At 44.5% G+C, this 24,232-nt stretch overlaps 1 protein-coding gene across 3 annotated transcripts in view; it reads left to right on the top strand.

Moving 5' to 3' along the window:
- The window catches only part of RHOBTB1 (Rho related BTB domain containing 1), a 129,246-nt gene that overhangs the window by 77,546 nt on the left and 27,468 nt on the right, over positions 1 to 24,232 (top strand). For 2 of the 3 annotated variants that reach the window (XM_040362003.1, XM_040362004.1), the window contains 2 exons: positions 20,118 to 20,319; positions 23,750 to 23,853. In XM_040362003.1, coding sequence (XP_040217937.1) covers positions 20,128 to 20,319; positions 23,750 to 23,853 — 296 coding nt within the window. In that variant the 5' untranslated portion in view covers positions 20,118 to 20,127. Of the gene's footprint in view, positions 1 to 6,032; positions 6,209 to 20,117; positions 20,320 to 23,749; positions 23,854 to 24,232 lie in introns of those variants that run through there. The other variant, XM_040362002.1, reaches the window with a different exon arrangement.

Genomic DNA, 24,232 nt, shown 5'->3' on the forward strand with positions numbered 1-24,232 from the left:
TATGTAGTTTGTGTGTGTGTTGTGTACATGTAGTTTGTGTGTGTGTCTGTATGTTGTGTCTATGTAGTTTGTGTGTGTGTGTGTTGTGTATATGTAGTTTGTGTGTGTGTTGTGTCTATGTAGTGTGTGTGTGTGTGTGTTGTGTCTATGTAGTTTGTGTGTGTGTGTTGTGTCTATGTAGTTTGTGTGTTGTGTCTATGTAGTGTGTGTCGTGTCTATGTAGTTTGTGTGTGTGTGTTGTGTCTGTAGTATGTGTGTGTTGTTTCTATGGAGTGTGTTATGTCTGTGGAGTGTGCTGTGTGTGTTGTGTCTATGTAGTTTGTGTGTGTGTGTTGTGTCTATGTAGTTTGTGTGTTGTGTCTATGTAGTGTGTGTCGTGTCTATGTAGTTTGTGTGTGTGTGTTGTGTCTGTAGTATGTGTGTGTTGTTTCTATGGAGTGTGTTATGTCTGTGGAGTGTGCTGTGTGTGTTGTGTCTATAGAGTGTGTTGCTGTGACAACCCTCCTGTAGGCAGACATGAGGGGGCTCAGCCGTATGACTTGTAAATACACACAGCAGATGTGTCGGGGGGTTGTATACACACACATACACGAGGGTTGTATACACGCACACACACGGGGGGGGTTGTATACACACGGGGGGTGGCATGCTGCAGACAGGGACGGCAAGCACTACATATCAATCATCACCTTTCCTCCATACAGCCGTGTGTGCAGGAGGTTGTGTTATTTAGGAAGGAGCGATCCTTTGTAGTCATACATCAGAGAGATGACAATGACATTCCATGGTTGGGGCTCATTCACACATCTCCACACAGAACAACACAAGAGCACACAGAGATTATTGTTATCTAGGTGCTCTGTTCACACAACAACACAGCGCGGATCCTTAGAGATGCTGCATTTTTCTGCAGGGTAACTGACAGTCATCACAGTGACATCACCACATGCAGAGGTGCACACATGTGAATGAAGTGTCTTTGTGTGACACTACAATAAAGCTTTTCTGGAAAAAAAGGTCATCATTGTGTTGCAAATCCTTCTAAGATCACACAGAGATTCTACAATCACATTGAATATTCAGGGATCAGCCTTAGTGCTCCACATGTCACAGCAGCGCATTGCAATGTGCAGAGGTGCATAGAGATGAATGATGTGTCATTGTGGAACATGTTAATGAAGGCAGACTGTACAGAGATTGTATAGGCCATGGTCCGCTTTAGTGCACCACATGTCACAGCAGTGCATCACAACATACAGCGGTGCATGGACGTGAATGAAGTGTCATTATGCGACACCATACACATTGTACACCAGCCTGTACATGCTCCACAAAAGTTAAACAGTAACAAAGGAAAGCACCCCCTACATAAACAATTGTTACTGACATTACCCAGGTGTTCTAGATGTCCTGGAACTGCTCTGCAAGTGTATGGAAACCATAAAGCCAGGAATAGTGTCCCTTCATTGGTGTCAGTGGGAGGAATAGTGTCCCTTCGTTGGTGTCAGTGGGAGGAATAGTGTCCATTCGTTGGAGTCAGTGGGAGGAATAGTGTCCCTTCCTTGGAGTCAGTGGGAGGAATAGTGTCCCTTCCTTGGTGTCAGTGAGAGGAATAGTGTCCCTTTGTTGGTGTCAGTGGGAGGAATAGTGTCCCTTCGTTGCTGTCAGTGGGAGGAATAGTGTCCCTTCCTTGGTGTCAGTGGGAGGAATAGTGTCCATTTGTTGGTGTCAGTGGGAGGAATAGTGTCCCTTCCTTGGTGTCAGTGGGAGGAATAGTGTCCCTTTGTTGCCAGTGGGAGGAATAGTGTCCCTTCCTTGGTGTCAGTGGGAGAAAAAGTGTCCCTTTGTTGCCAGTGGGAGGAATAGTGTCCCTTCGTTGCCAGTGGGAGGAATAGTGTGCCTTCATTGGTGTCAGTGGGAGGAATAGTGTCCCTTCATTGTTGCCAGTGGGAGGAATAGTGTCCCTTTGTTGCCAGTGGGAGGAATAGTGTCCCTTCATTGGTGTCAGTGGGAGAAATAGTGTCCCTTTGTTGGTGTCAGTGGGAGAAATAGTGTCCCTTTGTTGGTGTCAGTGGGAGAAATAGTGTCCCTTTGTTGGTGTCAGTGGGAGGAATAGTGTCCCTTTGTTGGTGTCAGTGGGAGGAATAGTGTCCCTTCCTTGGTGTCAGTGGGAGGAATAGTGTCCCTTCATTGTTGCCAGTGGGAGGAATAGTGTCCCTTCGTTGCCAGTGGGAGGAATAGTGTCCCTTCATTGGTGTCAGTGGGAGAAATAGTGTCCCTTTGTTGGTGTCAGTGGGAGGAATAGTGTCCCTTTGTTGGTGTCAGTGGGAGGAATAGTGTCACAATGTTGGTGTGAGTGGGAAGAATAGTTCCCAATCATTAGTGCTCCAATAGTGCTAATGATAAATGATAAATAATAGCAATAGTGCTCCACTGTTGGTGTCATTGGCAAGAATTATGCCCTATTGTTAAAGTTTTTGTAAAGTCTCAAGGTTTTTCACCTTAATGCATTTTATGCTTTAAGGTGAAAAACCTTCGGTGCTGCAGCTCTCCCACAAGCTCAGTGGCTCCAGCCGCTGTCTCTCTCCTCATTGGACAAATTGATAGCAGCAGGAGTCATTGGCTTCTGCTGCTGTCCATCCAATTTAGTGACGCGGGGTTGGGGCCGAGTCCCACTGTCTGCGTCAATGGATGTAGCAGTGGGACTCTGGAGCTAGCCTGTATGGGTGTCCCCAGGGAAAGCAACTTCCCTGATGAAGAGCAGAAGCCAGGAGCACTGGTGGGGGACCCCAGAAGAAGAGGATTGGGGCTGGTCTCTGCAAATCCCTTGTGCCCCAGGGACCAGATAAACGCAGGCACTGGGCCACATCTGGTCCCTGGGCCACAGTTTGGAGACCACTGCTCTACATCATGGCATTAACATCACTTCCTGTTGGAGCATTAAAAAAAAAAAAAGCACCTGAAAAGCTTAAGAAAAAAGCTGCCCTTTAAAATCAATGAATGTGTCCACACTGGGGCGGTGCACTTCCGTTACGGTAAAAAACTTCTCATTGAAGGCAATGGAGAACGTGGCAAAAACAACCCCAGAGTGAGTTTTTGGTGTGCTTTAGGAGTCACGGAGCCTTTAAAAAACACACTGCAAGCGCGGTAAAATCGCAGAAAAAATGAATATGCATTTTTGCAGCAGATCAGTGTGAAAGCAGCCTAAGCCACTACCTCATGATTATTGTCAGCCTGCTGTGTAAGTACATTCAGAGTGGGGGGTATTTACTAAAACTGGAGCACTCAGAATCTGGTGTAGCTGTGCATGGTAACCAATCAGCTTCTAACTTCAGCTTGTTCAATAAACTTTGACAGACAAACCTGGAAGCTGATTGGCTACTATGCACATCTTCGCTGGATTCTGAGTGCTCCCGTTTTAGTAAACCCCCTCCTATGTATCCTAGCTTAAAGCAGCATTGAACCCAAAAGAAAACATTAATTATAGTGAGGCTTATCAATTCTTAGATGTGATGGCTTTAAAATGGAAAACCTTTGTCCCAAAAACCAAAAAAACTAACTGCTGTAACTGTCTAAAAAGTATTCAGTTTGTTAGTGTATTTAAATCTACTAGTACATCTAACACTCCCCTGCCCCCATACTGACAATGTTGCTGTCCAATGGTGCCCCCTGTGCTCCTTCATCCAGAGTGGGGTCACTCTAATACAGGAGGTGTGTCACTGGCCAGATCACAGATGAAAACAGAGGAGGAAAAGGCCTAAAAAAAGAAAAGGAATACAGCCACCACAGCTAATGATTGGTAAGCTGCAATATATAATTTTTTTTGTTTTCGGTTTAATCAGTGGTGGCCCGTCCATGTGTCCAGCCCCCTGATCTACACACAGGGTGCCGGTTGCATGGATTCCAATGGGGGTGGGGGAGTGTTCTTTTGATGCACCTGATTGGAGCCAGAGGTTCTAATAGGCTTCAAAAAAGAGTGGGCTTGGGGCTCCCAGCACACCCCAGTTGTGTGACGATAGCGAATGAATATTCCCTGTTTTCACACTGATTCGCCTCCTGGCCAATAAAGATGCCACCCGTGATGCCGAGGATGAGAGCAGGGGAAGGTAAAGCCTTTTATGATGCCTGCAGAGGAGAGCAGAGAAAGGGGATTCCGCCCATGATGCCTGCGGAGGAGAGCAGGGAAAGGGGGTGTTGCCTGCGGAGGAGATCAGGGGAAGGGGATGCCGCCCGTGATGCCTGCGGAGGAGAGCAGGGAAAGGGGGTGTTGCCTGCGGAGGAGTTCAGGGGAAGGGGATGCCGCCCGTGATGCCTACGGTGGAGAGCAGGTGAAGGGGAAGCCACCCATGATGCCCGCGGTGGAGAGCAGGGGAAGGGGATGCCGCCCCAGATGCCTGCGGAGGAGAGCAGGGAAAGGGGAAGCCGCCCGTGATGCCTGCGGAGGGAAAGGGGATGCCGCCTGTGATGCCTGTGGAGGAGAGCAGGGAAAGAGGATGCCGCCCGTGATGCCTGTGGAGGAGAGCAGGGAAAGGGGATGCCACCCGTGATGCCCGCAGAGTAGAGCAGGGAAAGGGGATGCCACCCGTGATGCCTGTGGAGAAGAGCAGGGAAAGGGGATGGCACCCATGATGCCTGCAGAGGAGTGCAGGGAAAGGGGATGCCGCCCCTAATGCCTGTGGAGGAGAGCAGGGAAAAGGGAATGCCACCCGTGATGCCCGCAGAAAAGAGCAAGGAAAGGGAATGCCGCCCGTGATGCCTGTGGAGGAGAGCAGGGAAAGGGGATGCCGCCGTGATGACTGCAGAGGAAAGCAGGGAAAGGGGATGCCGCCCGTGATGCCTGTGGAGGAGAGCAGGGAAAGGGGATGCCGCCGTGATGACTGCAGAGGAAAGCAGGGAAAGGGGATGCCGCCCGTGATGCCTGTGGAGTAGAGCAGGGAAAGGGGATGCCGCCCGTGATGCCTGTGGAGTAGAGCAGGGAAAGAGGATGCCTCCCGTGATGCCGGCAGAGGAGTGCAGGGAAAGAGGATGCCGCCTGTGATGCCTGTGGAGTAGAGCAGGGAAAGGGGATACTGCCTATGATACCCACAGAGGAGAGCAGGGAAAAGAGGAGCCACCGCCATAGATGGGGTACCCCCTCCCTGACTGACCAGTGCACTGTTTGCATCCCCCAGAAAAATCTACCACCAGCCATCACTGGGTTTAATATTACTTTTAATAAGAAAGACATGATGCTAAAACTAGAATTGTGTTTCCATGCACTGGCAGGTGTACAGTACTTTGTGTGCATGTATACATACAGTACAGTGTGCAGTGCAATGTACAAAGAGTGCTGGACGCCTCATACCACAGCTGTGGTGGGTGTTGTAAAGGGAGCCGTGGTGTCAGTGAGTTGTAAATGATGCATGACACTGTTTCCTTCTTTTTTTTTCCCACAACTTTATTGAAATGTCACAAAATGACATTTCATTCATCTTTATTTACCGTAGCAGGCTGGTAGGCGGTGTACTGCGTAGAGCGTGTCCTACTTTTTGTCCAGCACAGCAATGTGAACTGAACTTATAGGACTTGTCTATACAGTGCTGCCCAATGCAGCTCATTGCATATAGTGTGAAAGGGCCCCAAACCTAGGACCAACCAATCAGAATCCAGCTTGCTGCTGGCAGGTTAGTAAAGAATGATTAGTTGATATGATGTTTTGTTGGGCTCTGCACATGGATAATATTATGGCTGTATACATTGACTGTTATATAAACTTATATAGTACTCTCCTGTTATGTTACACATGCTGCACCTCTTAACAAAATAATGGTGGAAATATGTACACGTTGTTGCCAAGCACATAAAAAAGGTGAAAGGGATCGCGGCGAGGACGGTACGGAAATGTATCAGTGTTTAATTATTGAACAGCAGAGTGGAAGCTGCACCCTGTGCTCAGGTAATGTCAGGAGATGACTAGGTAGCGGGCACACCTGTAAGCCTGTCGTATAGAGACGTGAGTCATACTGACTGGATTGGAGCTTATATATACCTATAGTAAAGTTCAACATAAGAACAGCTCCCGTCTGCCTCCCGCTCACAGAGCAGCCTCTGTCCAGTGAGGCAGCATTCAATTATTGTAAATGCCAGCTTCAAGGTTCCGTCTTCACTGACAGTTCAATCAAGGCGGACTGAGAATCCTTTTATATGCGCACCGCATGCTGCAGACCAGGTGAGGCGACTTCGTTTTTTAGGGGATTTGCTGAAAAGATCCATGTTAGTGCAATTCTTTAACCACTTTAGCTCCAGGCCTTTTCTGGCACTTTTTTGTTTACATGTAACAATCAGTGTTTTTGTTGCTAAATCAACTGGAACCCCTAAATATTATATACCGGTATATTTCAAAGCAGAGGCCATAGAGAATAAATTGGTGGGTGTTGCAATTTTTTTATGTCACACAGTATTTGCGCAGCGTTTTTTTTTTAAAGGTAAATGTTTTGGAAAAATAAGCTTTTTTTTACATTTTATTGAAAAAAAACAATACATAACCCAGTTTTTTGTATTAAATATAAAAGATGATGTTATGGCGAGTAAATAGATAGCAAACATGTCATGCTTTAAATTTGCCCACGCCTGTGGGGTTGATTTACTAAAACTGGAGCAAAATCTGGTGCAGCTGTGTATAGAAACCAATCAGCTTCTGGGTTTTATTGCCAAAGCTTAAGGGCTCTTTCACACTGAGCGCCCATACAGGTCCGTCTGTCAGGTTTTTTTGCGGACCTGTACGGGCGCTCCGTGCTCCTCTATGGAGCCGCGGGTGTCAGCGGTGACATGCCCGCTGACATCCGATCCGCCAAAGTGTGACGGAGGAAAAACCTACTTTTCCTTCCGTCTGGCGGATCGGGTGAACACGGACATACGGTCCTTGTTCATCCGATCCCCCATAGGGGGGAGCGGAGAAAAGACAGTGTGCGGGGACCGCCCTGTCATCTGCAGGCTCAGCGGGGATCAACGGAGCGATCCCCGCTGAGCAAGCGGAGGTGCACGGGGCGGATCATTACTGATCCGCCCAGTGTGAAAGAGCCCTAAGGCTACTTTCACACTGAAGTGATGGGTGCGCTGGCGGTAAAACACCGCGTTTTAACGCTTGTTTGCTGTGATTTTCGGCCGCTAGCTTCGCAGTTTTAACCCCTGCTAGCAGCCGAAAAGGGGTTAAAAACGCCTCTTTGCGGCGTTTTGCGGGCAGGTTGAAGGCGCTACCCCATTGTTTTCACGGGCAGGGGTGCTACAGGAGAGGTATTTTTACCGCTCCTATCGTGCCTCAAAGATGCGGCTGGCAGGACTTTTTTTAGCAACACGCCAGCGCAACGCTCCAGTGTGAAAGCCCTCAGGCGATCTGCAAACTCGGACAGAAATCAGATCGCATGGGTGTTCACACCCGATTCTGCTGCAGACAAAAAAAAGGGTCCTGTGCGAGTTTGATGCAAGCGAATTCAGCCATACGATTTGTATGGCTGAAATCGCATCACACAGAGATTGCATGTGATTTGCACTGCAGTGCGATGCGAATCACATTCGAACTCTGACATCGCAGCAGTGTGAACCGGCCCTTAGTAAATCAACTACACTGTCACTCCAGCTGCTGTGGAGCTATAAAGACTGTTCATTACCAACTGGTGTACAGGGACTTGTAGTAGTTCTACTGGAGAGCTCATCAAGCTGGGTAGGAATTCGGCATAGACAATTTGAACAATCAGCCCATCCAAAGGTCATATTTTGGCAGATGGTGAAAGTTTGATTCCCCATTCACACCAATGTATTGTCGTGCATTTTCACACATTTCCTTGCGCACAACAACGCTCAGAATCAGAAATCTTAATTTTTTTTCTGCTGGTGCTGACATCTCTACATGAGCTTTTTGTGAAGTTGCCTTTCAAAGTCACCTCCACGCTTTGAACGCTTCTGTACAAAAAAGTCCCAGCTGTCTGTGTGTTCCTTCTTTCTTAGCTCCTTTAATTCTTCAGTCAGACTGCATTTGCATTTTGTAAAAGAGCACAAATCACATGGCATTCGTGTGCGTTTTTTGCACCATACGCATCGGGCAGCACATTAATTTAAATGGGCTTCCCTACATGGCAAAGTACCTACTGGACCTTTTTAAGCATCCAGCTTTGTGCATTTTATTTAATTGCAGGGTCTACGTGCTTGCTGTGGCTGCTGTCCATACCTGATTATTTTTTTTATTTTATTTTTTTGTTCATGCTCAGTTATCTTTTTTCTCCTTTTGTTTATAATCATTGATAAGCTTAGGATATGATGTTCTGTCTACCAAACTGTCAAACCATCAAATGGCTGGTGTCATAACTGATCATGTGCAGCATTATGGCAGTTGCAGGTCAAACAGAGGCCAAGACGGTAGCTTCCTTGGTTGAAACCGATAGGAGGGCTTAGTTCCACTTGTAAACGTCAGTTAAAATAGGTCTATTATTTCAGTTACAGATGTTCAGTTACATTCTTGATTGAAATCGCCCTTCAACTTTTCTTTTTATATAGATCACTAGAGGAGGCAGATTTATTAGATTTTAATATTGTGGGATATGCTGTTGGAGTAGTGAGAATGTACTTTAATACATTAAAAGTAGTGTGAGCCTAAGGCAGGGAAAGTCAGGAGTTAAGCCTCAAACACACGCTCGGTCTTCTCGGCAAGAAACAGCAAGAAAACTGCTGGCAGAGCTTTTTTGCCGAGAAAACCGTGCGTGTGTACGAGGCTTTCAGGTTTCTTGACGGGAAATCTGGCCAGAATCTCGACGAGAAAAATAGAGAGCAGGATCTCTATTTTCTCGTCGGGATTCTTGTCGGCCTGTTGCCCGACGAGAAACCCGAGAGTGTATATATTTGCCTGTCGCCGTGGAAACCTGCACATGCGCGGTAGCTTCCACGGCATAGGTAGGGCGAAGCAAGATGGCGGCAATGGCATCACATGCTTGTCGTACGTGATGACATCCCCGCGTTCTTGCCTTTCAAAAGAACCTTGATTTTGTGCTGAAAATGCCCCCCTCGGCTTATACCCTAGTCAGCTTTTTGCGCCCGATCTCCTGGACTTTGGGGACCTGGTGCCGGCCGTAGGTCCCCTGGACCCCAAACTTGGCATACATTCTACTCTTCCTCTACAAGTGTGCAAAGTTTGTTGTCCGGGAGACCTACGCCTGGGGAGCACCGATTTTTCAAAGCCGGGCAACCCTTCGATAGACTCCAATGTTAAATTATATTTTCTCCGGTGACTTTGGGGACCTGGAACCGGACAGCCGTAGGTCCCCTGGACCCCAAACTTGGCACACATATAGCCCTATTTTTCTCCCACAAGTGTGCAAAGTTTGTTGTCTGGGGGACCTATGGCTGGGGAGCAAAGCCGGGCACCCCTTTCATAGACTCCCATGTTAAATGTCAGTCTAGTCATGGGCACAGTGAGGCATGGACACAGTGAGGCATGGACATGGACACAGTGAGGCATGGACATGGACACAGTGAGGCATGCAGATGGACACCCTAGGCTTATACTCGAGTCAATAAGTTTTCCCATTTTTTTGTGGTAAAATCAGGTGCCTCAGCTTATATTCGGGTCGGCTTATACTTGAGAATATACGCTACCTGCTCCCCCCCCCCCCCCCCCCATTGTGTTCCTACTGTAGCTATCTATGTGTGTAAAGTGAAGCCAAGATGTTGGCATCCTTTGAAGTTTTACTGGTACCTAATAGAACTTGTAGTGATGATGATATCAACAGCATGGTGGTGGGGGGTTGTGAACATATTGGGCAATCTGATAGGTATCTGTAATCATAAAAGGTTTGGAAATCCTGTGAATGGACCTGTGTGACAGGACCATAGAATTCACTGCTGAACACAGAAGGAGCATTGTACTAAGACACTACATGTGTTTTTTTGCATATAATCCGCCTGCATGCTTGTATGACAGCATGCTGGCAGATTACTGCCTAACAATCATAACTACATCTGTCAGTGTTTAATTGCTGCAGACCCAATGCTGAAATGTGAGTATAACGGAGGATGCTCTTGAACTTTTTACCATCATTTCCTTTTTAGTAGTAGTGAGTCATGGCTTCCCACGGGTTCTTTACTGGAAATTACCTGGTACTATTTTGCTGACACTATAAAGTTTGTGGAGAGGTAAATTCCAGATTTGTGATATTGTTTCTTGCGTAACATTCAGAGACACTCAAGTTAAAAAAAGTCTCCTTTCAAGTAGCTATGGAGACGCTCTACAGCTGGTTGTATAGTACAGTCAGGCTTCCTGAACAGCTTCGCTCTTATATTCAGGCACTCCAAAGCAATGCATATAGTATGTATCATTTTTAAATACATTGGTTTTGCACTGCTGCCGTAAATAAGAGGGCATAGTAAGGATATCTGACATGTATTTTGGTTATTGTGTTACTTCTCTGACCATTTTGGTGACTGGGTTTGGGAATGTTGAGCTGTGCCCATATGGGTGTTAGGTGCCCACTTACTATGTCAATACTGCCGGGAAAACACACAGGCCCAGATTCTCGTAGATTGCTGTAAAACTCGGCGGGCGTAACGTATCTGATTTACGTTACGCCGCCGCAAGTTTTACAGGCAAGTGCTTTATTCACAAAGAACTTGCCTGTAAAGTTGTGGCGGCGTAGCGTAAATCACCCGGCGCAAGCCCGCCTAATTCAAATTAGCCGGGTAGGGGGCGTGGAGCATTTAAATTAAGTGCGTTCCCGCGCTGAACGTACTGCGCATGCGCCGTCCGGAAAATATCCCAGGGTGCATTGCTCCAAATGAATTCGCAGGGAACGTCATTGGTTTTGACGTGAACGTAAATGGCGTCCAGCCCCATTCACGGACGACTTACGCAAACAACGTAAATTTTAAAATTTCGACGTGGGAGCGACGGCCATACTTAACATTGGTTGCCCCTCATATAGCAGGGGCAACTTTACGCCGCGCAAACCTAACGTAAACGTCGTAACTTCACTGCGTCGACCGGGCGTACGTTCGGGAATTTGCGTATCTAGCTAATTTGCATACTCGACGGGGAAAACGACGGAGGCGACACCTAGCGGCAAAAAAAAAAATGCATTTAAGATCCGACAGCGTAAGAGCCTTACGCCTGTCGGATCTAATGGATATCTATGCGTAACTGATTCTAAGAATCAGTCGCATAGATACGACGGCCCAGATTAGGACTTACGACGGCGTACATGGCGTTGCGCCGTCGTAAGCCCTTTGAGAATCTGGGCCACAGTGATTATTGTTTAGCAGCTATAGTCGCTGGCAAAAAGCGCATGAAAAATCTGACATACTGGTTGTAACCAATTCGATCGATGGATTGACTTGGGTACAATCAGCCTGCCCATATATGATTCAGTAGGACTAGGCCAAGATTCGTACCATCTATGGAGAGCTTTAGGGGTCTGTGTAAAGAAATTTGTTGTGTGAGTGTTCTAAGCATTTGCCCTGGTACAACACATGATCCCCTTAGACCCATTTCACACTGAGGCGCTTTGCAGGCGCTATAACGCTAAAAATAGCGCCTGCAAAGCGCCCTGAAAAAGCGGCTCCTCTTACTCCAGTGTGAAAGCCCGAGGGCTTTCACACTGGATCGCTGTGCTGGCAGGACAGTAAAAAAGTCCTACTAGCAGCATCTTTGAGGTGCTGTAGGAGCGGTTAATTCACCGCTCCTAAAGCGCCCCTGCCCATTGAAATCAATGGCAAACTCTGCCAAACCACCGGAAAATCGCTGCTGTTTTAACCCTTTCTCTGCCGCTAGCAGGGGGTAAAAGTGCCCCACTAGCGTCCAAATAGCGCCACAAAAACAACGGTGACGCTTTGCCGCCCATGCCCCCACCGCCCCAGTGTGAAAGGGGCCTTATTGTCTGTAATGCATTTGTGATCGTCAGCTCCATCTAGTGGCCACTATGTGGTAATTTTCTGAAATGCCACAATCAAAAAAATAAATAAAAATATCACCTTATGTCCACTAGATAGAGAAAATCAAATTATAAATAAAACAGTGATCAGTCATTGTTTCTGTGCCAATTCTTAAGATATTCGCACAGCAATTTTTTATTATACATGGGTCCCAAATGTGTGAAATAGTTTCAACAGAAACAGACTGAAGCTAGTTTTGAATCTGTATCAGGCAGCTGCCTAGCCTCCCTCTTTTCATAAATCAGTACAGACACTCAGGCCTCGTACACACGACCGAGTTTCTCGGCAAAAACCAGCAAGAACCTTGCTGGGAGATATTTTTTTGCCGAGGAAACCGGTCGTGTGTACATTTTCGTCGAGCAAACTGTCGAGAAACTCGACGAGCCAAAAATAGAGCAAGTTCTCTATTTCCTCGACGGGAATGGAGAAACTTGCCTTGTCGAGTTCCTCGACAGCCTCACAAGGAACTCGACGAGTTCCTTGGTCGTGTGTACGAGGCTTTAGTCTCTTCCTACTGCCGTGACCCCATGAGGAAAGGGAGGCCTAAACTGCTGTCCCTTTTACTTCCTCATTCATAATGTGTATGGTCAGCTTACAGCTCCACGTGAGAGTTACGGTGACAATTTGTCTTAATAGCTAGCTGATGAAAGTTTCACGCCTCTTTCCTGCTTTCCCTCCCTTATCTGCTGTCACACGTTGTAACCATGATTGCAACATGAAGTAGAACACTTTGTCTTGGTATTCCGTGCTCGTGAGAGCCTTTGTTCTATCCAGAGTATGGTACCGATACGTGTGTGTGTGTGTGTGTGCGTGTGTGCTCCTGGTGTGAGTATTGTCAAAGTATTTTTCATATTATAATATGAAATATCCAGTAAGCATTTACAAAAGCACCTAAGGACAAAAAGATGATAATATTGACCTTCAATTGAGTGCTAATTATTGCTGTAGTAATTGAGGTAATAATTTAGAGCTCACTCTGCTTAAAGCCAAACTCCAGCCTTCGGCTTCATGCACACTGAAGCTGATAAAAGCTATTTAAAAAACGCCAGTAGCTTTGCAGGGAGCCTTTCAACGTTTTTTAGCGTTTTTGCAATAGCTTTAATTAGCGTTTTTCAGTGTAGCTTTATTTTTACTTTTTTTTTCAATGGATTTAAAAACGCTGGCACCGGCGTTTTTGAGCGTTTTCTGCGTTTTTCAGCGTTTTGCATTTTTGAGCGTTTTTCCCTGCCAAAAAACGTCACTTTGAATGCAAATTTTGGGCGTTCAGAAAAAATACAATAAACTCCAAAGCTCATTAACACTAAAAAACGCCCAGGTGTGCATGGGCACATAGGCTAACTTAGAGTTCAGTTTATGGGCTTAAAAAAAAAAGCCAAAACGCCAATAAACTGCAGTTTATCAGCTTTAGTGTGCATGGAGCCTTCCCATCAGACTCCTCCTGTACTGAAATTGCTTACTCTGATTTTATTGCAGCCTGTGAGCATCTCATAGTATGCACTAGAAACTGCAGCAAGTCAGAGCCTGCCTCATTTCCTAGTTAGGATCATCTAGCCCTTTTCTATCTCAGCTGAACTGTCCCTGGCTTGCCCCTTTCCGTTACTGGATTTCAGTTCTGTCAATCATAAAGGCTCAGTATCATACATGGGCTGTTATTAGGAGCCCCTCCTCCTTCGTATGCGGCCAATCCCACCAGGCTTGATCTGCCTGCGTTACATAGAGAAGCAAAGAGTCTCAGTGATGACATCATTGTGTCTAAATTAAGATATGTAAATAAAAAATATTATTAGAAAGCATGTTGATAAAGAAAGGAGGGGTGAAAAAAGCAAGGCAAAATATTGAGCTTTAAAGTGACACTAAAGGATAAGTATTTTTTAAAATATCAAACCTGTCATGCTTACCTCCACTGCGCAGCTCGTTTTACACAAAGTGGCCCCGAACATCCTCTTCTGGGGTCCCTCGGAGGCTCTCCCGGCTCCTCCGCATTGGATAACCCCCTTAGGGAAGAGCTCTCCCGAGGGGGTTACCTTGTGGGCGCACTCCCGAGCCATACACTCGACGTCCATAGACGCCGAGTCTATGACTTCGCCCTGGTGCCCGCGTCATTGGAGTTGAAAAAAAATGTATTCTTCTTGCGGGTTACCTGTGATGACGTCAGGAAAAGCCAATTCACAAGATAGCTAGCATTCAGTGGGGCAGGAGCAGGTGGGTTAGGTAAGTATAACTCCGAAAACCCCCTAGACAAAAGCAAGCAGGTAACCCATGCAATGCAGGATCAGTAATGATCCGCCTCCGTGTGTCCGTACAGCTCAGCGGGGATCCTCAGTAAAATCCCCGCTGAACTGACAGGGCGGTCCCCGCACACTGTGCAGGGACCGCCCTGTCTTTCCTCTGCTCTCCCCTATGGGGGATCGGACGAACACGGACCGTATGTCCGTGTTCATCCGATCCGGCAGACGGAAGAAAAATAGGATTTTCTTCCGTCCGATCTTGCGGATCTTTGCGGAGGCGGACAAATTACGGGTGTCAGCGGATGGTCATCCGCTGACACCCATAATCACATAGGGACCCATGTATGTCCCGTTTTCATCCGTAACGGACGGATGAAAATGCAGACATACGGTCCGCACGTGTGAAAGGGCCCTTAGGCTTTGACAATAAAACCTAGAAGCTGATTGGTTACTATGTGCAGGTATACCAGGTTCTGTGTTCACCAGTTTTAGTAAATTCCCTCCTTTGTATCTTTTATAGAGGTATTATTTATTTGGTCTATTTTACACTATATACTTCTGAGTTTTTAGCCTTTTCAGAAGTTGATACAAACTCTCCACGGCTTTAATTGTTGTCTGTTGCTTCCTATCAATAGAGCGCTCTAGGCTTGCCATATAGAGACCTTGATAATTACTCCAGTAATAAGCTGGACCTGGCCAGTTTAATAAATAACAGCATACTGTCTGGTTCATACGCAACTATAGATTTACTGGTTTGTTGTTCTGGGTTAGCCGCTTTAGGCTTAAAAAAATGGAGTGACAGCCCTTAAATTTTTTTCCACTTCTGCCTGAAGGAGCTGTCAAGTGTAACGTGTCATTAAAGTATGACTCAAGGCAAAACTTTTTTTTTTTTTTTTTGGTTGGTGTTATTGGGGACTAGAACCAGTATCAGGTTTTTATTACTCTATGTCACTCTTTCTGAGGCCCCGTACACGACCGAGTTTCTCGGCAGAATTCAGCCAGAAACTCGATCGGAGCTGAATTCTGCCGAGAAACCCGGCTGTGTGTACACTTTTGGCCGAGGAAGCCGACGAGGATCTCGGAGAGGAAATAGAGAACATGTTCTCTATTTCCTCGTTGTTCAATGGGAAATTTCGGCTTGCCGAGATCCTCGGCGGCTTCACAAGGAACTCGACGAGCAAAACGATGTGTTTTGCCAGTCGAGTTCCTCGGACGTGTGTACGGGGCCTAATTGTCCTAATCACCAGTCACCAGGAATGAAAGTAAAGGGTAAATGCAAAATCTTGAGTTGCCACCAGGAGGGGAAGTGAGGGAGAAATCCGCCCTTGGGGATCCATATTCCAATGAAAAGAGGGAATAGCCTCACATAAATATATTCTCTCGCTTCTTGTTGAGTTTATAGGGTAGGAAGTGAAGGAAAATCTCCCTAATGAGACACAAGTGACAAAAAAAATTGACAGCAGGGCGGAAAAAAAACCTCCATTGAGGTAAGGCTGCCCCACACAGATTAAAGGATAAATTCTCCCTTGGGAACATGTTACATGTTCCACCCGATGTTAGGGTGCAGCCGCTGCCCGCCGGCCTGCCTCTAGTGACAGCAAGCCGGGGATCTTCTGCTCATCTGCTGATTATGGGTGCAATGCACAGGCTCCTACAAAAAGATGTGCATTTATTTTTTTAAGGTGAACTTATCCTATAAATGCTCATTTAGGTCTAGGGCAGGGGTCTCCAAACTGTGGCCAGGGGGCCGGATGTGGCCCTTTGCTAGCTTTTATCCGGCCCTTGGGGCAGTATTGCTCGCAACTATATGAGGCACTATTCCTCCCAATGGCACTAACAATGAGGCACTATTTCTTAGACTAATAGCAATGATGGAACACTATTCCTCCTACTGCCCACCAACACTGGGGCCATGTTTATTCTCACTGATGCTCGGCCCTGGAGAATTTTCTACCCCAACTGGTCAGAATTTGCCCCCCCCCCTGAAGTCTGAAAGATCGTAAACTGGTTCTTTGCTTGAAAAGTATGGAGACCCCTGGTCTAGGGGAAAATGATTTATTAATCCAATGCCTCCCAGACTCTCCTTTTCCACCCTACGCTTCAGCAGTGGACTGTCCCTCAGCGTCCCCACATCCAGTGTAGGGCTACAAACAGGGCTGGCCCGAGACATTGTGCTACCTGGGTCCAATGGACCCACTGGGGCCCATGCTAGGGCAGCCCTGGCTACAATAGACTCTGCATTGGTCTTGATGATGCTAGAGGGCATCCGACCACCAAAGCACAGGAGAAAAGAGGCTGCCCGGCACCAGTATTACTGCCTGGAGGGAGCAGAGGATCTCGTAAGTAAAACTTTTTTTCAGCCCTCTAGGCTTTGCATTGCAGGGGCAGCCCAACTGAAAGAGAGGTTTCTTTTCAGATTTAACTCTCCTCTAATCTCTTGAATTTAGAGATACTATAAAGAAGGTCTATTATTATAAATTCTATTTTACAATTCTGTTCCTAAAGGACTAGTGCCAGCCCTGGTCAGGAGGCCAGGGCTGATCCCTTTCTCGCAGTCAATCCCACAACAACTATAAAAGAGAGGACTGATCCCTAGACGCAGGTTGTCTTAGCTGTGGGAATTTCCCCAAGATCTGAGAGGTTTGCTTTAGACAAATCTGGAATTTCACTTTAAGTTCTTGTAATTGCATATACTGTTTCTAGAAAATTAAATATAGATCATATTTTCTAGAAAGCTTGCATAGATTGCCTCTCATAAGGCATTGTAATATTTAGCATAATTTCTCCTGGTGCCAGTTAACAAGCTCTGAGAATAGATACGTGTTCTAGAAAGCAAAGACGCTGAAGTGGTGTAATAACTATTTCCTATGGGAGTACGTGTAGAAAACGAACAGGTATAATTACTGCACTGCAGTAAAACCTCAGGTAGAGTGTGTTTTATTGCCAGTTTATGGATTCTGCATTTACTTAAACAATTTGAAATCTGATTATTAGCAATGCTCAACCGAACAGCAGGATATCCTAAAATGTTTTTTTCTAGCTTATTTACGTGCTATTGTTGTTATTGCTGTTTATATTAGCTGTAAATACGCTTCTATTAATATAAAGAGTCTACTAATGGTAATGTAATTATCAGACACAATTTAATCACCGCTGACCTGTTATAAAAGTGGCCATGAGATCCAACTCAGGACGTATCTTGGGTGGTGCAGTATCCATCACATGTGCCTAAACACACATATGGCCAGATCTGTGCACTGTGGTCACTTGGCTTCTTTGCCAGGGAGTGGATGAAGAAGCAAGATGATAAATGGTTGCTGATTGCAGCTATTATGCAGCTAACGTTTCCATTCCATCACAATGGTATCTGAGCAAATGTCAAATTAATTATTGATAGTTGATACATGCATGGACACCTTAAAGTGTATCTAAAGCCAACATTGTTTTTTTTCCATTTTGACTAGAGTAGGAATGTTTAACACTCCTGTTCATGTTGTGGAAATTTCCCTTTGCTTCCTGTCCTATAGAATTAACAGGAAATGAGAAACTATCTCAGAAGTGAAAATGCCCTCTTATGCCTTGTACACACGACCAGTTCCTGTCGGGAAAACTGCCATGACAGCTTTTGGCCGAGAAAACTGTGTATGCTCCATGGCAGTTTTCCCGTCAGGAAAACCGCGGGAATAATGAGAACGTTTTATTTTTTCCTGTCGGGATTCCCGGTGGTGTTTTTCCCGGCCAGGAAAACTGGCCACGTCTAGGGGGAAAAAGCTGCTGAGCAGGTTCTCGGCTTTCCCCTTGGTTTTCCCAACTGACTTTTTACCACTGGGAAAACCGATTGTGTGTACGGGGCATGAGAGTGTTGTCTACAGAACAAGTGTCCCCAATTGAAGATTTTCTGTTTGAGATTTTCCAATACTTTCACTCCTTGTAAAAGAAAAAAAGGAACATAGCTGTTGTGGAGTCTTTAAAACACAATTTCCTGCTCCCCCACAACACGGTGCTCTACCGATTATATCTTTAATGTACGTAGACCTTTGGACTTAATATCATTTTTGCTTTTTACTATTTAATGTTGGTTGACATTTGTGATGCCATACTATTTTGTACAATCTGCTTACCTTAAATAAAGATTTAGAAAAAATAAATAAAAAAAGAGAAACACAGAAGGCAAAAAAAAAAAACAGCCGTATAGGAGTTCTAATTATTCTTGTCTAATTTTATTCTTCAATCCAAGACTAAAAAGATTGAAATCTGGTGCAGGTCTGCAATGAAACCAATCGGCTTCCAGTTTTTTTTGTCAAAGCTTAACTAAACAAGCTGAAGTTAGAAGATGATGCCGAGCCCCACCAGATTTTGCACTCTCCAGTTTTAGTAAAGCAACCCCTATGTTTTTATACATTTTTTAATTCCAAACATGTTATTTTTTTACATAGTTTTATTGGTCCAGCTTGGATCAATGTAACTATGTATATTCCACACCTGGCCGATTGCTTTGGAAGCTGGACATCACTGAAGTAGACACCACTACTCCAGTGATCTCCACTTGTTTCCTGGTCCTGCTCAGAGCAGTTGGTAAACACATAAGGTCAGCCACTAAGCTCTGGCGCCATTCACAGAATGCTTTGCATATTGTGAATGAATGTAAAACATTCTCTCATTGGACAAGGAGGAGAGGCAGGCTGGTGACGTCATACTCCCCACCTTGTACAATCAGAGAACACTTTGCATTTATTCAGAAAATGCAAACCATTCTTTGCGCTGAACAGCCAACCTCCTGTGTTCACTCAGCCATCATAGAAGCAAGTCTTTGGCATAGTGGTGTGTAGTTTAGTGATTTGTAGCTTCTAGGGGCAGGCAGGTATGTTATATGCATCGTTATGTTGGTCAAAGCTGGACCAACGTAACTATGTAAAAATCTAACATGCATGGAATTCATTTTCAAGTTAGCAGTTTTGCATGCAATATATTTAACCATTGAATAGTCAGCCCACCCAGAAGTGAGATTTTAGTCATGAACAGAATATTATTGGCTTAGAAAGCCCCAGGCTTCTGATATGTCTTGCATTAGCCAACAGTGAGCTATCCCAGCCATAATTGTCAGGTCTGTGATATTGTCAAGTTGTTTAATGCTTCAAAAACTAAAATATTTGCTTTGGGTGGGTTGAACATTTACGGCCTATTCACAATACCCGCATGCATTTAGTGTACAGGCTGCAGGCTGTTTTGATGGAATGTGAGAGGGGTGGGGGTGCAATGTCCTGTTTAGAGACTCGTTGAAGTCTCTGCACCACAGCATGAGGCAGTGCAGTGGACTGCGTACAACCCAATACTGCATGTCTGCATTTGTCCTCACCACACATCATATCAGTATTGTGGTACGAATGGGACAACAACATTTTTTTCTATGAACCCTTGATCAGGTGCAGAAATGTTGGTTACTACACAGTATGAATGAACCCTTAATACACTTCCAAACAATAGTGGGAAGAAGTTGGGAAATACATGAAAAGACAATATATATAGAATGTCAAAAGGAGTAATGCCTTTGACCGAGCAAAGTACTGAATAACAAAAAATGACCTGGTCTTGAAGGGGGTAAAACCATCCAGAGGTCAAGTGTTAATAATGGTTACTATCTGAGTGACATAAACTGTTCGGTAGTTTCCATAGTGCTTGGAGAAAAGATTTATGAGTACATGTACGTCATATATGTTTATATTATTCAGATGAACTGAACAAACCAAACCACATTCCATATGTCCCTGATGTGACAAAGGGTGTCGTAATGTTTACCTCATAGATGTGTACATTGTCATAGGCTGACCTAATAGCTATGGGCAGTTCAGATAGTTTAAAAGCAGGAACATGCTTATTCTGTTCATTACCTGATGACTGCATGCTTTGTAGTAACGTGGTCACGGTTTTCCTTCTCAGGCCTGTATCAATGGACACTGATATGGACTACGAACGACCCAATGTGGAAACCATAAAGTGTGTGGTCGTAGGAGACAATGCTGTGGGCAAGACGCGACTCATCTGCGCAAGGGCATGCAACACCACCTTAACGCAGTACCAACTCCTGGCCACCCATGTACCTACAGTATGGGCAATTGATCAGTACCGTGTCTGCCAAGAGGTAAGTCTTGCTACAAACTTTAAGATTTATTGTGCTAGATAGATTTCCTTGCTTTCTTGAGAATCATAAAGTTGCCACAATATTCCAAATCAAGCAATGTTTGGTGATCAGTTTAAGTTAAAAATACAGTTGCAGAAATTCTCTAGCATGCTTAAAATGTATTTGACCTATGTAGTAGTTGCTTGTCAAACTGCTTGGTATCCATAGATCTTTACCATTATTTTTATATGGGAAATATCATGCCAACAGCTTGTCAGCACTTACAGTATAGGGGACAGTTACAATACAATTCAAGTAGCTAGTAGGGCCCTGCTCACGACCCGTGAGTCACGGGTGCTTACAAAATATGGTGGCCGTATACTGAACGGTTTTATATATGATGGTTTTATCGATTTAGAATTAAGCCTCGTACACACGACCGAGGAACTCGACGGGCTAAACACATCGTTTTCCTCGTCGAGTTCCTTGTTAGGCTGTCGAGGAACTCGACAAGGCAAGTTTCTCCATTCCCGTCGAGGAAATAGAGAACTTGCTCTCTTTTTGGCTCGTCGAGTTTCTCGACAGTTTCCTCGCCGAAAATGTACACACGACCGGTTTCTTTGGCAAAAAAATATCTCCCAGCAAGTTTCTTGCTGGTTTTTGCCGAGAAACTCGGTCGTGTGTACGAGGCCTTACTGTCTGATCTAAAATATCATCAAAACGATTGTTTGATGTGCTTTACACTTATCGATCACATCTACTTCCCTAAAATTGCATTTAACTTGCAGATTTATTAAAATAATTTCAAATAAATCATTTGGTTTTGCTCAAAATAAAATGTGCCATTTTGATTAATCATAGATTCTGTGTCGTATCATTCAATCAGATTGTTACTTGTATGGCCAATCCATGCACACATCTTTTGCTGTTTTGATAGGGAATGCTTGATAGGAGAAGTATATTGGCTTGATCTCCTCTTGCCTTTTAAATCCTTAAAATTGCACATCTTTTATCATTAAGCCTAGTACACATGGGCCAAATGTCGGGTGGCATTGGCTAGTTCAATAGAAACCGGCCGACATTCAGCCCGTGTGTATGGCAGCCGTTCCATCAGGAGCAGGTCCTTCAGCCAGGTTCTGTTGAGGGGTCATGACCGAAAAAGTTCTGCTGACTGGTTACTGGTCGGCGCTCTTAGTCAATGGCTGAGAGTGCTGACCGGAGTCCCCCTGTCAGAACACAATAGCACAGCAGGGAACATCAGATTGTTAGTACAGTGGCTCCGACATAAACTGTCTGTTTTTTTTTTCAACCCAGTAGTGGTGTGTACGCTTTACTCAGATCCTGTTCAGATGTTTTTATGTTAGTACAAACTGAATAACAGACTGAACTCATAAACTTAATTCTCATCCTATACTTCTGTTTGGTTTGCTGGAGTTGAATATAATTCAACTTCAACAGCATGTTTCTCACCAGCCTAGTAACTTTGTATTTGCCACAAACACCCAGTTAAGGATATTTCTTTTAATTCCCCCTTAATCTGATAGAGTACTTGAAATGAACACAGATGTGTCGTCTTGGCAAATTACTTTATCACTTCTCTAGTTCGCCCTATTACATCTATAACCTTCCAGGCACAGATCATTCGCCTGCTGGCTCTGTCTTTAATGTTTACCTTTACAAAAATAATAGTTGTTCATGCAGCCCCTCAGCGATTTTTTTTAGGGTAGCAAAATAATACAAATACATTTATTTAAATTATTAATGTATTTAACTATTATGTATTATTAAATATATTAATATAACATTTTGATTTAGGTGTTAGACCTCTTTCACATGTACAGATCCCATGATGATCCGAACTTTTCTAATCCGTTTTTTCTCCGTTGATCGCCGCTGAGTCGGCAGATGACAGGGCAGTCCCTGCACACTGTGCAGGGACCGCCCTGTCATATCTCCGCTCTCCTCTATGGGGGGATCGGATGAACATGGACCGTCTGTCCGTGTTCACCCGATCCGATCCGCAGATGGATGGAAAAATAGGATTTTCCTCCGTCTGCAGAATCGGACCATAGTGGGGACCTATGAGATCGGGTGTCGGTGGATATTCATCATGTATGTCCATATTTAATCCGAAAACTAATGGATGAAATACGGACATACTTTCCGCACGTGTGAAAGGGGCCTTAAGATTGCATTGTTAACATTTTTACAAAATGTACGTATGTATTTATGTGTGCATGCAGTGTATATATACTACAGAACTGTATATACATATTTGCGTATTCTAATACTGTACATTATATTTTGGTGAATTCATAAGCCCCTGTTAGAAGGCAAGCTAGGATTTGAAGGAAAAAGCTAGTAATAATGTATATGAAGTCACAAAAATATCGCATGGTCAATTCAGTAAAAAATATTAAAAAAATCAACATGTTGTTGCCACTAGTAACCAATTCTATGGAAAAATTAAGCAAGAATTAGTGCACATTTTCTTTTCTTTAGTTTTAATGAATCAGCCCTGATGGGTAGGTACATTAGGAGGGTGTGCTTAGCTCAGAAAACCCCTCCTCCCCTCCTGAAGACTCCTGAGATGTATGGCATCATTTGCCTAGACCTGCAAACTAGGAAATACGTGAAGAAATGTAAAATAAAGTTTAACATACTTTCCTATCAATTTACCAATGCTAGCCGCATAAGGAATAATAATAGTCAGTGTTGATTGAGAACGTGAAGTTACGCTTTTTAAGCTCTGGGGGAAATTCACTTGCAAAGTACATCTTTTGCTAAATGAACAGCCTATTTTCCCTCCAAAAATCAACTCCACTCACACATTAGTGGATAGTTACAGTAGCAGCTACTTGAGCCACCTTGATTTTACTGAAAGGGTAAGAGAATAGTGCAGAAGGTGCAGGAGCAGCAACTAATCAGAATCCTTGTTCCAAAGCAAAATAAAAGCTCAAATCTGATTGGTTAGTATGGATCTCTGCATGTTCTAGAACTTTGCCTTTTAACGTTTCAGCATTGGCATCCTATGTTTGCTGTTCTTCCCCTGTCATTCACAGTCACCATATAGAGTTACTGTTATATAACCGTAAAGAATCGATGACAAAAAAGGGTGGTTTACGGTAACAAAGCTATGCTTACTATACAGCATTTTTCTGAGCTATGCATTGTACATTCTGAAATGTTTAAAGCATGTTAATGAGTATTCCAGGATTCCTTGCAGCGTTGCTGTATTTTAGATTAAGAGGCCCTTTAATCTCAGCTTGCTAATATATAGAAGAAACTGCAGACATCGAATGAATAGTTCATTAGTAGACCAAGCATAGTGCATTTCAGCAAAGATTCTGTGATGTCACCTTAAATAGTGCACATACTGCATGATTATTAGAAAAGTAGAGGTTGTTGCAGCAGTAAACCTGCATTTCTTGGATTTATGGCTCTCATTTAGGTCCTCGAGCGCTCGCGGGATGTGGTCGATGAAGTGAGTGTTTCGTTAAGGCTGTGGGACACCTTTGGAGACCATCACAAGGACAGACGTTTTGCCTATGGACGGTAAATGAATACTACTTTCCCTTTATGTTGCTGGCTTGGTGAAACAACGTTTAATTTGACAATATCCAAAGGACAGCGGTTTGTACAAGCATTAGATTTACAATGACTTGTATCCTATTTCACAAAGTATGCATGTTCTCCTGAAAACACTGTGCATTACCATTTAGCACAGTTTGGCATGACAGGAACATAGAAATCCTTTAATGCCTGTAAATTTTTCATATTTTATCAGGTTAATAAAGCAGCCAATGTCGCCATCATCCCCTTAATACCAACATCATGCTCATAAGAGGGCCTTACACAGCGGGGTTGATTTATTAAAACTGGAGAGTGCAAAATGTGGTGCAGCTGTGCATAGAAACCAATCGGCGTTCAGTTT

Source organism: Rana temporaria, chromosome 8 (genome assembly GCF_905171775.1).
Source record: "Rana temporaria chromosome 8, aRanTem1.1, whole genome shotgun sequence".
Classification (NCBI taxonomy): domain Eukaryota; kingdom Metazoa; phylum Chordata; class Amphibia; order Anura; family Ranidae; genus Rana; species Rana temporaria.